The sequence below is a fragment of the Cygnus olor genome, chromosome 3 (genome assembly GCF_009769625.2).
Source record: "Cygnus olor isolate bCygOlo1 chromosome 3, bCygOlo1.pri.v2, whole genome shotgun sequence".
NCBI classification, from domain to species: Eukaryota; Metazoa; Chordata; class Aves; order Anseriformes; family Anatidae; genus Cygnus; species Cygnus olor.
Genome location: NC_049171.1, coordinates 107,895,969 through 107,912,833, shown reverse-complemented (window position 1 = coordinate 107,912,833; position 16,865 = coordinate 107,895,969). Strand labels below are relative to the sequence as shown.

Below are 16,865 nucleotides of genomic sequence, written 5' to 3'. Positions count from 1 at the left end.
CCAGAGAAAAGAGCTTGTTTTATTGACCACCACTGTACAGGGAGAGCTTGCTTAGGGCAAGGCTGGCTTCTGGGATCTCAAATGCATGAGCACGGGCAGGGAACAGAGATATGTGTTTAGACTCATATCAAAACGGCAAACCTGTTCCTGGCCTCATTCTCTGGGGAGCTGTGAAATAAAGTAATGAGTTAGTAAAGATGAAGGGCAGTTTAGATTAGCTTGGCATGATTTGCAACAGAAGCTATTGAGTCTCCTTCTGGACCAATATAAAACGGACCAGGCCATCAGGTCAACTTTTATAACATGGGTCATCTTCATACTCTCTGACACTCTCCAAACTAGGTGGTTAAATGTCTTACATCCCTTGACTCTACATGATGTTAAAACTTGTGTAAGGAAGTGGCTAGGAGTTTAACAGGACAGCTGATGTAGACAGGAACAGGCATGCAGACACAACATTTGCCACAAGTCCAGCAAAGCAGGTTGCACAAATGCAGGTGGCTATGCCTTTGTATGCTGCTGGGCTGCTGGAGAGGATTGGAGGCATGGTGAGTTGACCTTGGCTGTCTGTGAGGTGCCCACCAACAAGCTTGCTCTCTCCCTCTCCTCAGCAAGACAGGGAGAGAAAGTAAGACAAAAAAGCTCATGGGTCAAGTTAAGGAAGGGGAGAAAGAAACATTAATATTTTGCATTTGGGTAGATCTGGAAAGAAAACCTCCTCTGCATTCTGAGATGAGGCTATAAGATGCAGTCAAAGACCATCAGATCACATCTTGCAAGTCCACTATGTGCTTTGTTTACATGGAGATCACTCCGTGGAGGGAGCAACATCTGTGACATTCCAAGTCACACATACATCACACACATAGTGAAAACTTTTTTTTTTTTTTAATTTTATTATTTATTTATTTATTTATTATTTAAAAAAAAGAAAACACCAGGACAAGCTGGGTTACCCCAAGGCTCACAGTCTTCTATGCAATGTGTGTGTCCATGGTGTGACTTAGCATCTTAGGTAGTTCACGCAATTCTGCTCCCTTCTCTGGAAATGGCTTGGAAAGGAGATAAAACTACAGACAAGCTTGTACACAAGAACAAGATAACTAGCCTAGACCTCTTTAGCTAGGAAAAAAATGGCTGAGGAAAGACAACACAGAGATACGAAGAATGATGAATGGCAAGGTGAGGGCATAAAGGAGAAGCCTTGAATTTTTACTTCCAGTAAAACGCTTCCAGCCATTGTCTAGGGCAGAGTGAACACAAAGAGGTGGTTCTTCACAATTGTGAAGCCTACATGGTGTACAACCACAGATTTTATTGTTAAAAACCTTTCCAGAAGGTATTCTTAAAGGTAACCGCACCTGGGAACTGTGACCCCCATTCTTCCACCTGGTTTGGGAGCAGTGCCTGTACTTCACTGCGCTGCAGCCTGGAGCAACAGCTTTGTTCTCCTCCAAGCTTGGAAGCTCAGACAACTGAAAACAGAAAATGGGCTCATATTAAAACGTGAACATTTTAATTTATGCATCTGATTGATATTATGCTGTAATTAAATTACATTCCCATGGTGCGTATAACATCAGGGTTGTAGTAATACAAATAATTAGTAATTAACTCTAATCAGATCAGTTAGCAAATGGCAGATTCCAGATGAATAAGCTGTCCAAGGGTGTGTGTGGTGGGGAAAGCCAAGGAAGAATGAAGAAAAGCTAATTTGTGCTGATGAATAAAGGAAGAAATGATAAAAACAGGAAATTCATTTTCAAGAGAACCCCTTCTGCCAAAGAAAACAAGAATACAATCCTAAAAGATCCCTCTAGGCAACACTCATCATCCTACAGCTCAGGTCCCACAAGATACTCCACTTTGACCTGTCACATCCTGCCTTGAGTCCCTCCCAAATGCTCATCCTTCTTCTTATCATGCTGCAGTGCTGAAGTGAATGAGGGGACTGTACAACACCATGCACAGAGCTATGCCTTCCATCAAAGGGACCTCCCTTAGCTGCCTCCCTGCTAACAGCTCCCTTGATGATAAAGTGATGATGGCACTTTTACTGTCCTCCTCAGCACACCAGCTGCATCTTGGCATGGGAATTTGGGAATGAGTTCCTAACCAAGCTCTCTCAATAAGATCTAGGTAGCTGTGGTGCTGTAAAGGCAACTTTGAGCTACAGAAATGGCTGGGATAGGAGGGTGCGTGAATATGTTGGGAAGAGCAGTCTGAAAATATTCCTGGACATGCAGCTCAAGAGTGATTAAAGCACAGGTCATATGAATGGGAAGTATCTTGACGGTGCTACAGACACACAGAGCCCAACCTGAGCACATAGAGCATCTCTCAAGGCTTCCTCTCTAGCCAGCAGAGAAACAGAGCCCTCCAGCAAGTAATTCAGAGAATTAATCTCTTCCCCTGAATAGCCCTCAGGAGGCCCTGATTTCTCTCCATTAACTACTGCAGGAGTCAGCAGAGACAGGCTCTCCTAGGCTGAGGCTTGTTGCCAGGAATCTCTTTCCCTGAATGAGTCCAAGAGGAGTTAAATGTACTGTTGCAGTACAGACCCCAGAGATACAGGCATGATCTTCATCTCAGCTCTAAGGATGCTGAACCAGCCTGTGAATAATATCAAAACTTAGCAAACTGTTGCAAGTGTTTGGAGTTCAGCGGCAGGGGAGATCCTGAAGGCAGGGGAAAGGCTGCTGTCTGTTGACCTTGCAGAGCTGGATCAGCTGAGGGTGTTCTGTCTAACCTTCAGGAGAAGATTGATTTTGGGACTCAATGGGAACGAGGGGCTTGGGCATCATGAGCTGTGCAGAGGCAGTGCATGTCTTGGTGCTTGCAGCTTCCCCTCTGAGAGCCCTTCTCTGAGATTCTGTTTTCACTCTGGATGTGCTGGAGCAGCCTCTGTGGGGTGAGACTGGGCAATGATGGGAAGAGTAGATGAGAACAAGGACTTGATCGAAAGAATTCAGCTGACCCGCCTGAGCAGAGACATGCAGATCACCCTCAGGACCCCAATGGTAAGGCTAGTTCCTCCCCTTCAAACCTGGCTAGTCATTCGGGTAAGGGAAATTTGTGCAGGGAATATAATAGCAGGCAAAGAGGCTCTGCCATTGCATGCACTGAAGGGTCTTTCGCAGCACACCTTGAGATACAGGTAGCAGAAGCCAAGTGATACCACAGCAATCCTTCTCAATGCTTCCTTCACATTGCTGCTGAATGGGGCCAGATAATGCTGCCTGAAATTGTGTGTTGGGGTGGAAATAGCCTGATTCCCCCTTCACATCTTCTACTGACCTCAAAGACCATCCGTTTGCTCTTTCTTTCCCCTCACCCCTGCCTGTCTCCCCACCAGCTGCAGGCTGAGCCTGGACAATGTGGCTTGGTCCCATTGGCACCTGTGCTCCTGTCTGTGTTTCCCTTCCACAATTTAATGCACAACCAATGTGTTAGGAAATCATCCTGTGATCCTCACCTGAACAGGGCCCCACAGCACACCCAGGATCTGACATAGACGGCTTAGGACATGCAACCATCTCTGTGCTGGTGCAACGTGTTTTACCTGTCCTCTTTCTGCCTGACTACATCAGGAAAGCATCAGAGCTGTCTGTTAGTATCTAACCCTTCAGCTCCAGCATCATGATCATTGCTGCAGAACAAGAGGATTACATCCTTCCAAGGATGGATTGCTCAGTGCAGAGGGCTCAGTACAGTGTCCTTCATGAGGCCAAGAAGAATTTCTCTACAAACCAATGAGGTACAGGAGATCTGGAAATGGGACTTGCTATGTGGCAAATAACACCACAATCTGAACATCTGTTTCAGGCTTTAAACAGAGAAAAGTATTGCATTTTGGCAGTTCCCTTAAAAAATAAACAAACAAAATGTTTTTAACAATTTCAGTTTGGGTCTGTCAAACAAGGTTTCAATTAAAGAAAATTCAAGATGTGCTCTTGCCAGCTGGACTGCAGTTTGATCAGTATCAAATATTTTTGGAGACAATTTCAAAATAAAATAGTCTGTGTTACATTTCAAAAAGGTCAGCATGAAATATTCTGCCATTGTACAAGAGTTTTGTTTTTTATTTTCTCAATTATAAAATGTCCTTGAAAATGACATCTTCCTGCAGCCAAGCTTTCCTTTTGACTGAATGGCATTTTCTGGTGGAGAATGCTCTAAGCAAACATAAAAATGATTAGAAAATGCGACCAGCTCTAATTGCTGGTGTGTGCCAAGAGTACACTGACAGGTCTTTTTTCAGAGGGGAGAAGGAAAAATAAGGTTGCCTGTTTTGTTTTTTCTTTCTTTAGTGGTTCAAGTCACTAGCTGCTCAAGAGTTACTGGTATGAGTTCGCAGACAAGGCTCCAGAGATGGTCAAATGAACCAGTTAGCAAACTGAAATAATAAAGAAAGGTGAGAACAGGTTGTAGTGGGTAGAATCATACCCACGCTTTAGAGACCTCTGCAACCTCCTTGAGACTCAGTTGCTTGCTGTGACTGTCCAGCAGTATTTTTGCATGCATGCTACTTCCTTTATGTCAGTGGAGCTGTTGCATCTGTGTCCTTTCTGGTCTCCAGGATGGTTCACTTCCTTGGATAGGTTGTTATTCTGTCATGGCTGTAAGTTGCTCATAACCAAAGCACTTTTAGTAACAGTGATAGCTGTTGCTTCATGAATTTGTTTTTGAAAGAAAATCCATATTACTTAGCCTACATATTGGATCATTTGAGCACTTACTTATTTTTTATTAGTCTTGCCTCTTCAGTATGTCTCAAATTAGAAAAAAAATAACAAATATGTCAAGACTTGTAGGTATTCTTAAAATATAATGGATAAAACAGTTCTAGTACAGAATTCAGAAAAGCAGCCCCAGTTCTGAATGTGAGTCAATCAGGCTACCCCAGGTGCTCAAATTGTCTCAAGTAAAATACGAAGTTCTGTGCTGCACAAGAGAAGTGGGAGCTTGGATTGCAGTGACCAGACTGCCTGAAGAACCGTCCTGTCTTGGTAATTGCAAGGCTGTGAGCAAAGCTACACAGCCAACAAAGAGCATCCTTTGTGCTGAACTGCTACAGAAAACAGAGCAGGATGCTGAAAAGGCTGGGCTGGTTTAGACAAGAGAATTAACACTATTCTTGTCATCCTCTCTGTCTGATTCTTCTTGTCCTAAATTTGAAGTTGTCAGGTGCCCAGGACTACCTACCTGGAATGCATCTTGCCCTGAAGAAACCAGGCACATAATGAGGTGTCCTAGGTACTGCCTTTCTGCAAATATTCACCTCATGGTCTTGTGTTGCTAACAGGTAAGTGCAACAAACTCTGGGTCCTACAGACTGTGTGTGCTGTGGCCCGTTGTGCACGCTGAGAGAAGCTCTGACACTGGTTGGGGCTTTTAGCAGCCTGTGTGTTGATTCTCTGACATCTAATATGCAGTGTGCTTTCTCACAGCCCTTTCCCATGGGGCAATGATCGGGTGTATTTCTTCTGTTGCAGTGGTTCTTCTCATGAAGTTTGTAGGTACTTCATCATTATATTAATAAACTAAGTTACATTGAAATTAGTTACTGAATTAAAAAGTCACCGCACACACATGCCTCTCAGCTGTGATGGGTGCATGACAGCATGCCCAGAGAAGGTGGTTGTCGCTGCCACAGACAGGCAGGTTCGTGTCTGCCCCCAGCCTGTTTCATCCTCAGTGTACAGTGCTGCTCCCAGCAGTCTATATGCCCTCATCTTGCTTTGGTCAGGAGCTCCTGCAAGCTCACCGTATGTTGGGTGTTGTGTGGAAGAAGGGGGAAATTCATCTCAGACTGACAGAACAATAAAAAATGCTCAAGGCTAGCAAGATTCCCAAATGAAGGCATAGAGAATCAATGGAGGTATCAGGGGGTTATGAAATTCCATCAGATGGCAGATGTAATGTGTAATTAGTCTCTGACCTGGCATATTATTTGCCGAGAGTCTCTCTGTTCCCTTGATCTCCAAGACTTTCACAAAGACTTTTTTTTTTTCCCTCCCTTCTCAGTGAGTCCCCAGTACACCCCATGAATCTTTTGAGCCTGATCCACAATGACATCCTACATTATAAGATTGAGTTGGAGCCTTCAGACCCTGCACTTTACAGGTTGATATTTTTCCTTGTAGTAAATCTTAGCTATCACTGCAGCCTGTCATCCGGTAAGGATATCAATGCCATTTCTTTGACACCTCCTGATTGAACCAATATAAGATGAAGGTCTCACCTCAGAAAGGGAGGGAAGCAACGAGGCACTGTAGTGTTTGGGGAAGGGTTTCTTTCCTTCCTCTCAGGGATGGTGGAATTCTTTCATAAACTAGAAAGGAACTCCATGTGTCCAAATGCAGGAAGGTACCCCAAATATGAGGTCTGTTTGAAATAATGTCTCCTTTAAGCCTGGAGAGAGCATAAAAGGAGCAATGGCTTCAGAATAACAAATAAGTTTAAGGGATAAGTTCAAGCTGAATTGAATGACGGGTAATTTAACTCGGTTTCAAAAATCTTCTTTGAAAAAGGAAAGCACCCAGAGTAATTTTCTTGGTGTCCCTCTGTAGACAAGAAAATTTCAAGCGTCCATCTTTACCTGTCAGTACTTCCACCTATCTTCTTCCAATTCATCATTCACAGCAGATGTATGATCCCTGCCTCTCCTCCTTGGTTGCACAACCCTTTCTTTCCCAAAGGAGGGGTTAGAAACAGAGAATAATAATCAGCAACAGGCAGACAACAATGAATAATGATCTTGTGCAGAATGCTTTTTCAGCTCAGTAACTACTGTCAGTATTTGATAGCCAGTAATGGTAAGGCTCTAAACAGCAGGAGTCACTGCCATAGCAGTTTATGAAGATATTGCTTTATCTGGTTATGTTTTCACTATCCATATAGGTTTGTACACTGTGGCCTTGCTCAAAAATACGGTCATCTGGGTAAGGCAGATGCACATACTGGTGTTTCTGCCAAATGAGCCTGAGCACACAATAGGAAGTTTATGCCAGGTTTATTCTGGCTGGGTGTAGACAGGTGGTACTTGGTCTGACACAGAGCTGATAGATGAAAATATAATACAACAGCTTACTTTTGAATAGATCTTAAATGAGCAGAGAGCTTGGCAGCCCATGGTATATGGTGTTTTGGAGCTGGTATTCAGAAAGCAAAGTCTGGCAGTGTGGTTTCAGTCAGCGTGTCATGCAGGTTGTTGTCTGTGAATAAAAGGCCACGGATCTCTTGTGGCTGCCCAGCTTCAAAGTGGCATTTCCATCTTAAGCAACAGGGACTTTTGATTTCATTTGCACATGGACCCTCCTCCCTTCTGCTGCTGAAAATGGCTAGAAATCCCCCCAAGGGTGTGTGGAAAAAAAAACAAAAAACATTCCCTGGATTTGCCAGCATAAGGTTTTCAACAAAGACAGAAAAGGTCATAGGAAGCCCAAGGTATCACTTTTACTTTTGGCTCTTGCTGTTCTTGCTCAGATGTCTTACAAGAGCCCAAATCACACACTCACACACTCTCAGCTCTTTCTAGTTGGGCCCATCAGGATGACAGAGCTTTACACATCTCCCAGGCTGATGGGGAAAGAGGTATTGGTAGGCAGTAAAAATGTTTGGAAAAAATTATTTCCATAGCTGACATCTTCCAGGAGCATTACTGCAGGTGGTGAGATATATCCACAGCACAACAAAAATTGGGGTGAGCCTCTCTTTCACAATTCGAAGGATATGCACATGCACGCGAACCTGAAAGTGTTTGATGTTCCTTGTGTGTGTGTGTGTGCACTGATGTCTTGTGAAACCCCATGTCTTTGTAGGGTCACCCACTCTGCTCCTCCAGCTGTGCAAGGAGGAGCAAGCCCCTCTGCCAGTGTCCCATAGCTGTGTTGGTTTGGGGCTGCTGGGCCAGGACACACCACAAGCAGTCAAGAATATTTCTTTCAGGTGCACAGTTAAAGCAGAGACAGATCCTGAAGTCTATCTCCACAACAGGGAGTGATCATTTACAGCTGCTTCCTGTCAGGTGCAGTGAGGTGCTGTAGGCAGCATTTTGGGAGCCAGTGTTGTGTATTACCTGTCTGGAAAGGGGACCACAGCAGCTGAAATGCTGTATCAGCTCCTCATGGCCTGCTGGAGACTGAACAGAAGAAATTCCAACCTAGACAATTCGATGATTCTTCCTCATAATAGTATGAGACCTTGGCTGGGCAGCTGAAGAGCACAGGACAAAGGGAGATACCCACACTTAAATGCACAAGACCAGCCCGTGTACTGAAGCATGCGAGACCCGGAAGGGCTGCTCTGAGGAGACAGTTGAGGCAGTACACGTTGGAACGCAGCTGAAGGTGGTATGTCCCATATTGGCACACACATGCATACACCCACACACACTCCCCAAGTATTCATGCTTATTTTAGATGAAAACCAAATGGGAAGAGGCCCAGATTGAAACCTCTTCATTTAAGTTAAATACATAATCAGTGTTTCCAGTTCTTGTCTTGGTTTGTTAGATAAGGGCTTTCCTAGCCTCAGCCAGAGTTTTCATTCAGACAAGATGTTACTCCATGAATATGTCTGACATAGGCCCAGGCCTAGTGTACATAACCCTGTAGTTGTCTAGGTCCAGCAACACTTCACTATACCCTTAAAAACAACCAAGAAGGAGACTTCCCACTCTTTGTGACCAGGAACAGTTTGAAATGTGACCAATTTTGAACCACAGTGGTCCCAGCCACCTGATCTCCAGGTGCGTGAGGTGAGGACTGCAACACACATGCCAGCTTGGCTTTTAAAGCCATGATGCACTGCTTTGGACCATAGCTGGAAACCCTGTGCATCCTGCTGGAATAGTAAGGAGGCTGCAAATTGTGTCCTTGCCCATCACCTATCCAAACCCTGAAACTGCCTATTGGTGAAAATCCAGAATGGAGATGCTAACTTGCCCACTCCTTAATGCCTGCCTTCAAAGTGAAGGCCCTCTCCATGGCAGTTGCTAGAAAAAAAGAGTTGAAGGGGAAGAAGAGCCACAGAATTGACTTTGCCTTAGTAGCAAAACCTGGCCAAAACCCTGCATTTACTGGGCTTTAGCAGCTGAGAACTGATGAAGATGAATAGAAGAACGTTGCTGTTCTCCAAGTTTGATTTGAAGCCCAAAAAATCAACGCCAAAGAAAAACCGCCAGTGAATGCAATAGGCTTTTGGGTCCAGATACAGTATGGGATAGTCCATACGGGTATTTTTCCAGGTAGGTGAACTCACACTTGTACTGTGGCAAGTTTCACTCAGTCTAATACTTCACATCCATCCAAAGAAAGTGTCACACAGAGCAAAAGCAGCTGTATACCATGTATTTTAATAAACTTTATAACCAGCAGAAAAATAGTTTTGAATGTGTTTGTTCTCCTCCTCCCTAAAAAAAGAAACAAAAGTCAAACCAAAACTAAAATAATGTCAACCCCAAAACAGAAGGAAAAAAAATATCCCAGAGCAAAACAGACACAAAATACAGAGATTGGCAAAAAGGTCTTTGGGTGAAGAAATGGTGTTGGTAAAACAGGAGGCAGTGAATAATAAAATATTTATTGTCTTGATCAGTTTCTGTATAGATATGTGCATATGCATATGTAGATACATATATATATCTATACACATAAATCCTTGGTGAAATGGTACATATGTAAGAAAACAAAAAAAAGGGTAACTGCGGGGAAGGAGTAAAGAATAAAATAATAAATAAATAAACTAGTCAGTGAAGTAAGGATAATGCTCAATTCCCTTACAATATACCATTACATCACTTATCGAGGGACATGCTTTTCTCTCCATGGCTATATTGTGTCCATGGAGGAGCTGTCAGCTTGTAATCTGAGTGATCCCCTTTGATGCTCTGTGTATGAGGAATACCTCAGAAATGTATGAAGCATTCCTTCCCCTGGTTAATTCCCATGCTTTTCCATGTTTCGTAATTTAAAAATGGTTAGTATTTCAGTTTGCATTTTTTCCCCAGGTTTCTTGCATTTGCTGCTATGCATGTCTCCACTGTAGGGTGGAGCAACCCCGGTGAGCAATATGCCACAGGAACATGTTGTTATCACGGTGTGACTGGATGGAGAAATTCATTTGACAATGGATCCCATGCTACTTCGACCTCACACTCAGTCTGCGGAGCCAAGTCATGCAGTAACCTCAGCTGTTCTGTATCGAGTGGGCCTGTGGGTCACATCTTAATCCAAAAAAAACAAAGAAAGGAAAGAAAAATATTTTTTATTATTATTTTCTTTTTTCCTTCCAGGAAACCTACCAAGACGAGAAGAGTAGGAAATACTATTCTCTGCTTCACTCTTAGGCAAATGAGTTCTGCATTAAAAAAAAAAAGAGAGAGAAGGAAAAAAAAAAGAAAGAAAACATTCTTCCTCCTGTTGTTATATTGCTCTTTCAGAGAACCAGCCACTGTCCATACTTTTCCAGATCTCAGTGCCGTGCTTAACAAGCAAACTAAGCACAAGCTCATGCTGGCTGCAAAGTTCAGGTCACCAAGAAGGTATTCAGAGAACATCTCTGTTTGCCAGCTTCTTGTAAACACCATATTGCAAAGAAGGCAAAGGCAAAACACTCCTCTCCACACCTCCCCCAGTTTTTCTTTTTTCTTTTTTTTCTTTTCTTTTCTTTTTCTTTTCTTTTCTTTTCTTTTCTTTTCTTTTCTTTTCTTTTCTTTTCTTTTCTTTTCTTTTCTTTTCTTTTCTTTTCTTTTCTTTTCTTTTCTTTTCTTTTCTTTTCTTTTCTTTTCTTTTCTTTTCCTTCTTCTCCTTCCTTCCTTCCTTCCTTCCTTCCTTCGTTCCTTCCACAGGGGTTCATGAAGAGAAGCAAGACTTGTGCATCACAAACGGTGGAACTAGCCCCATCACAGCCATCTTCCCACCCTACAGTAATGCACAAGCCCATCTTAGCCTGTACCTGCCCACAGAAGGTGTTTGTTTGTCTCTTGATCTTTTTGAAAAACCATGCAGTCTGATCTGCTGTGGAGTTCTGCAGTGCAGGTGCTGGGTGGCTGGTTCTCCCCCTTTCCTGAGGCTCATAAGTGATTGTTTTTGGACAGATAGGCAATAAGAGCCACGGCCACCCCGACATAGATGCCAGTTCCGATTGTGATGGACAGCACAGCCAGGAAGAGTGCTCGCCGAGAGCTGGAGCTTGCATGGTGGAAGTCCCCCTTGGCTACAGCTTTGTTTGTCTGCAAGATACACAACAACAAAAATGCAATATATTTATTTGTTTCATCTGAAAATGAAGATGAGATGCTCATTTCTTAGCTGAAACGTGCTTGGGGATATGACAGTAAACTGGTTGGAAATCAGATACTTTTTTAGTTGAATTAGATTACTCGTATGATTGGGATGATGATGGAACCAAAGGCATCTCAAGCAGTATTTTTAAATGCCTTTAAGCTTAAACACATTGTAGGATTTAATACTATGTGTCACAATGATTCCTGAGATGGCTCAGCCCCTCCTGAGAATGTGGGCACATAGGCTGCAAGCCAAGAGTATCCTATGTCCCCTTCAGAAACAGCTAGAATCCCGTTTCAGAAAGATGGGTGGATTCCAACCTGGCTGGGAAAGGTAACAAGGAAAAAGCCATTTAAAAGTGCTACTTGGAACCAAATGTTCTTCCAAGTCAGCCAAAATGTTCTTACCTGGACAAAGGCAAGGGGGGGTAGATTTTTCCTTCCCAGTGCAGAACTTTTGAGCACAGTGACTAGGTGGGATGACTGGTGCACAGTCACCTCCACAGAGAGGCCAGCCACCACCAGGTACCTTGCATTCGCCTTAGGTCTGAGCTTTAGTACAGGATACAAATACTTAAGAAACCAGAGCTGGTAGACACCTGATTCAGCTGAACACTTATGCACACAAGCAGGACGCTCTGCTTGATTACCACAGTGACAATGAGCAAGCTTCAGTGCAATTCTGAAGTGGGGTCATTGGTGTTGGAGCCATGGCCTTCCCTCCTGGGGTTGGTGCATTCAGCTGGATGAGTCATCTGGAGGAGGAGTTTCCATTTTGATGGTGTTAAAGTGCCTTTGATGTCTCTCGCTCTGGTATCCAGTAGCTTACAAGACTGATCCAAAACCCTGGTAATGGCATCACATGTTCTATGTAGGTTTGATTACCCTAGCAGGTGCCTTGAATTCAACCTGATCAGCTGGAGTTACATGCCAGACATTTAGGCTTGAGTACAATGAACCTCACAAATTTACTGCTTTTTAGTACAGCTGAAATATCAAACACAGAAAGCAGAAATGCACCCGGTTTGGGACTGTCTTCTGTGATGATCCCACAGTCACACTAACATCAACAGGATGGCCTCTGCAGAAAGCTACACCTGGAGTAACAGAAGTATTCAGATATCGGTTCTTCTAACATCCTCCTTCCCGATGCCTTTGAGTCCAAGACCCAAGACAAAAGCATAATCCCTGCTCAAAGCAGGAAAGCCAGAACTGGACAGGACTGATTTACTCATTGACAGGACCGCCTAATGACTTTTCAGTGGGTTTCAATCTTGCAGCATGATGAAAGGAGGGTGTCTTTCAATAGACAGTGGTGTGATAGCAGCAGGGTCACCCAGGAGGCAGTAACAGATCCGTCACCTACAAGAAAGGTCTTTTAAAAGCATATGAGCTCCATAAGGTCTGGACAGTTTTTGTTCCCTTGTTACAATGAGTGAGGAATTCTTAATGCTTTAATTGTATTTCTCCACAAATGCTCATTTTGCTGGGACACTTTCTGCTTCAGTATCATCTAACTTTCTAGACACGTTTTGCTCCATTTTCTATCATTTTTACTATCTTGCTGCTCAGAGCGATTTACAGCGGACAAATGACAAGATTCCAAGCTGACAAAAAAGCTCCTGGCCTTTTTGTCAATGACTTTATTAGGAGAACCGTCTCTTCTCATTCATCAACCTAATTTTTTAAGCATAATGCCTAATAAATGTTTCAGGCAGAAACAATGTCAAAAAATGCATATTAAAGGAGAGGTAGACCAGGCTGCAGGCAGGAGGAAAATGACTATTTCCAAACAGCAACATATAAACAACTCTCAGGTTTACACTTAGCATTGTGTCCTATAGTTCAGATGGGGAAGGCATCCTGCTCACTTTGCAAAGGATGTCCAGCCAGATTCCTCACCAGAGTTATTAGTGATTTTATGAGCTTCTTGCCTGGAATCTCCAGACACTCAGAAACAGAATCCTTTCTGGAAAAAGTGCTAGGGGCTTTGGGAGTCATGGACGCTTCTAATAAGGTTGCTTGAAAGTCTTGGCAATGAAAGCAGAGAAAGCTGCAGGAATAGGTGGTCATTCAGCTCTCTTCAAAGATTTTCTCCAAGCACTTGGTATTCATCAGATAGTTAATAAAAGCTTTGAACAGAAAGGCTCCTAATAACTGAAGTTAGGTAGAATTTATTAGGCTTAACGTAAATTTGCAGCACTGAAGATGTTTGTGCCTTTGGATAAACAGAGTTAAACAGTTTCAACACCCAAAATGGAGGAAAAGTTGGAAATCATTGGAACATTTCAATTTGACATTTCTGAAATGTCACGTTATATTATGAAAAATTCTACAACATTTTGGGCTGACCTCTTTTAAATGAAACTTTGTAAAGCTTCAAAGCAGCAGCATTTTTTCACTTAAAAATAGCCCAAAACTCCAAGGGAAAAGAAGCCATTAGCCAAAATGTCAAATAATCTGAAAACCTGACACTATGTCTTCATTGGATTCAATAAAACCTGAGGATCTACCCAAAATGATGTGTTGAGCAACCCAAAGGTGTTCAGAAGACTGATTTGTTGAGCACTAATAGCCTTTTTTTTTTTTTTTTCCTGATAGGATCTTCAAACTAGTGACAAATCTGCTCACAAATAACAGTTCTTTTTGTTTGTTTGTTTGTTTTCCCTTTGGTGAGCTCTTTGAGGACAGTCCTGACCTTTGTGAATTGCACCTATGATGAAAAAACAGCTTTTTGTTAAAATATTCAACCCAGCCAAAAACAGATGTTTTGTATTAACTGTATGTTGCCATAGAGTTGCTGAATTTTACAGCTTCTGTCATTACAATATAGCATGATTTTACTTGTGGAACAGGCCTGCACTTTCACAGAAATTTTACTTTCCAACAAATTGCCTATTGCAAGTGATGTGTTTTATATATATATTTTTTCTTTTAAACTAATGTGTATTTTGTGATTTAGCAAAACATATAATACATTTACCTATAATTATGGATGTAGAGAACATTAGTAAGGGCACATTGGAAGGACAATTTTATGTTCTTCTTTTAGTCCATTCAAAAAGGTTTCCTCTGAAATGGAGGAATCGCCAACACAAAAAACATCCTCCACTAGTGTAAAAATAGTCTGAAAGTGCTTACTTATGACAAAGAAAAATTTTGCTGCTATTTTCTAATTAGAAAAACCATCCCATTACTCCCCTGTGTCACCATATGCAAATTATAGCCTTTCTGCAGGTTTAAGCTAGATGGTTCTGGAAAATGGTTATTACACAAAATACAATTATGACCACTTTTATTAGGTTAGCATCTGGCAACTAATAAGCAGTTTTTCTTGAACTTGATTTATTTATTTTTTTTATTTTTTATTTTTTAAACAGGGATCTTTGATATTTCTCTGTACTTTGAGAAAGTCCCTTGATTTTGGTAGCTATCCACCAGCTTATGGCCTAGCCCATTTTATTCATGACACAGAGAAATAACGCTGTGTTTGGGGGTTTCCATTCCAGGGATGACTCTGCCCTAGCAAACACAACATGGGAAATGAACACAAGAAATGCCTCATGTAGATCAGAGAGCCCAGTCAGACCCAGTCTCACCAGCTTTTCCTTGGCCTGGTAGAGAAGGTGAGACCAATAGTCATAAAACCTAAAGAGAAATTAAGGCATCTAAACGCAGACAACTAAATATAGTGGTCAGGCTGTTTACGTGATTTTATAGTGTCTGTATATCAGACTAAAAGATAAAGTTTCTCTTCTTAGAAGAACTGGCCACCTAGATCAAATGCCACAGACAGGTAAGCAGATGTAGAGATTCAAGGCTCCAGAAGCCCCAAAAGGTACAAGTCCACAGACAGGTACCTATCATAGATCCTTCTTGGTATCTGCAGTCCGCCACAGCACTGGGACCTCAGGCACCAAAACAAATTCAACCTCCTGTTCTGACACATAGTTTTGGGTCAAATGATTAATGTTTTCATAATGCCACTGTGGTTAAAACTGCAGAAAAAAAATCCATTTTATCTAAGTTAAAAACAAAACAAAACAAAACAAAATTTGTGTTGGGTAAAAATATTAAATTGAATAAGAAAAAAAAAAAACATGAAATTTTGGTTAAAAACACCTTTAAGGAGTTCAGCCAGTTTGCAGATTGTGCAAGGCAGGATGCATTAGGCTGATGCTGTTTCCACTTTCACTAAAGAGCCCCATCTTGGGTGCCCACAGTACCTGTGATGGACATGCTCCGTGCACCCCTGGGTGTCCACAGGCACCACGGTCTACTCAGAAACCTTGCCTAAGATGAGAAATCTCTGCATCCACCCAAGTGTTTTGCTCATTAGAGGTGGAAATTGGGTAATGTTGACCACGAGGGCCCTTGGGCTGATGTGTCAAATGGTACAAAGGCAGTGTTTGTCCAGCCATTCATACCCAGTTTGGAAATGGATTTCTGTGAGCTGCTTTTGGCAGACACAGCTCTGATCTCACTAAAGCAGATAATGCAATGTTTGCTTTCATTTTTTCCTTCTACTGAAAAATAAAGCTCCAGCTATTAGTATTACTGGGCTGAATACTTAGCTGTTATTAACTGGCCCATCATACTTGACTCTGGAAGGTAATGCAGCAAGGACTGGTACAAGAATGAAGATCTAAATGCCATAGTAACAAAGGCTTTGATTCACTAAATCATCTTCAAGATAAGTACCTTAATTTAGCTAGTAAGTAATACAAAACAGCTATTCTAATGGGCTTAAAAGTGAGTGCAGAAGTAAGCACTTTTCTTAATCAGAATTATATAATGTGTGGAGTTTTATGGCATTTCTATCCATTTGCTTCTTCCCTTCCTTAGCAAGACTATGTCTGGCAGCGAGATGATTGATGAAGCAATTTAATACAGTCTTTGGGCAGCAGTGGGACCAACAGGTTTGATAAACAGAGCAGGGGATGAGTGGAAGACACAGGATGAATTATGAGTGGGGGAAAATTCATCACATCAGCATCAGGTTCCCTCGCTGCACAGCCAGAAGATGAGATACCTTCCTTGCAAAGGGTTCGTATCCTGGGACGAACCCCGCCTCTTGGTTTTGCTTTGGTTTGTATCCTCTGGATGTGCAGGTATGACCAGCGACTTGTCAGCTACTGACATAGGCTGCCATGAAGGTTGAGGTACTCAACCAGCCCTCACTCAATTCTGCCTCCCAGAGGCTTTGGAAGCAACTCAGGAAAGGGGCAGGGTGGGGAGTGGGGGTTTGTAGAAGGGCTAAGGAGGCCTGAAAGTTTTTCTTTCTCTGTTTAACTAACAAAATTAATGTCTTGTTTAGAAACACTTTCAAGGAACTTTCCTGGAGTTCCCACTTGAGCTTCAGCAAAACATATTCATCATGTCTCCAGGCTGCATGTTTTATGGGCTGAGGGAAGATGAATACTGTACCTGTACAGATGCAAGGCCAAAACATTCTGCTGAATCCCACACTGACTCATATATCATACTCACAAAATACCTTGTGGTATGCTGTGTCTGTAAACAAGAAACACATTGATCACAATTATTAATCCTGCTTCAACTCCTTGAGGCTAGA

General features: G+C 42.4%; 1 protein-coding gene across 2 annotated transcripts in view; it reads right to left on the bottom strand.

Annotated features, from left to right (window-relative positions):
• The window catches only part of SYNDIG1 (synapse differentiation inducing 1), a 104,317-nt gene that overhangs the window by 22,018 nt on the left and 65,434 nt on the right, over positions 1 to 16,865 (bottom strand). Inside the window, exon 4 of one of the 2 annotated variants that reach the window (XM_040553651.1) lies at positions 10,273 to 11,236. The exons of the other annotated variant lie outside the window; for it this stretch is intronic. Coding sequence (XP_040409585.1) covers positions 11,078 to 11,236 — 159 coding nt within the window. The 3' untranslated portion in view covers positions 10,273 to 11,077. Of the gene's footprint in view, positions 1 to 10,272; positions 11,237 to 16,865 lie in introns of those variants that run through there. 2 annotated transcript variants of the gene reach the window in all.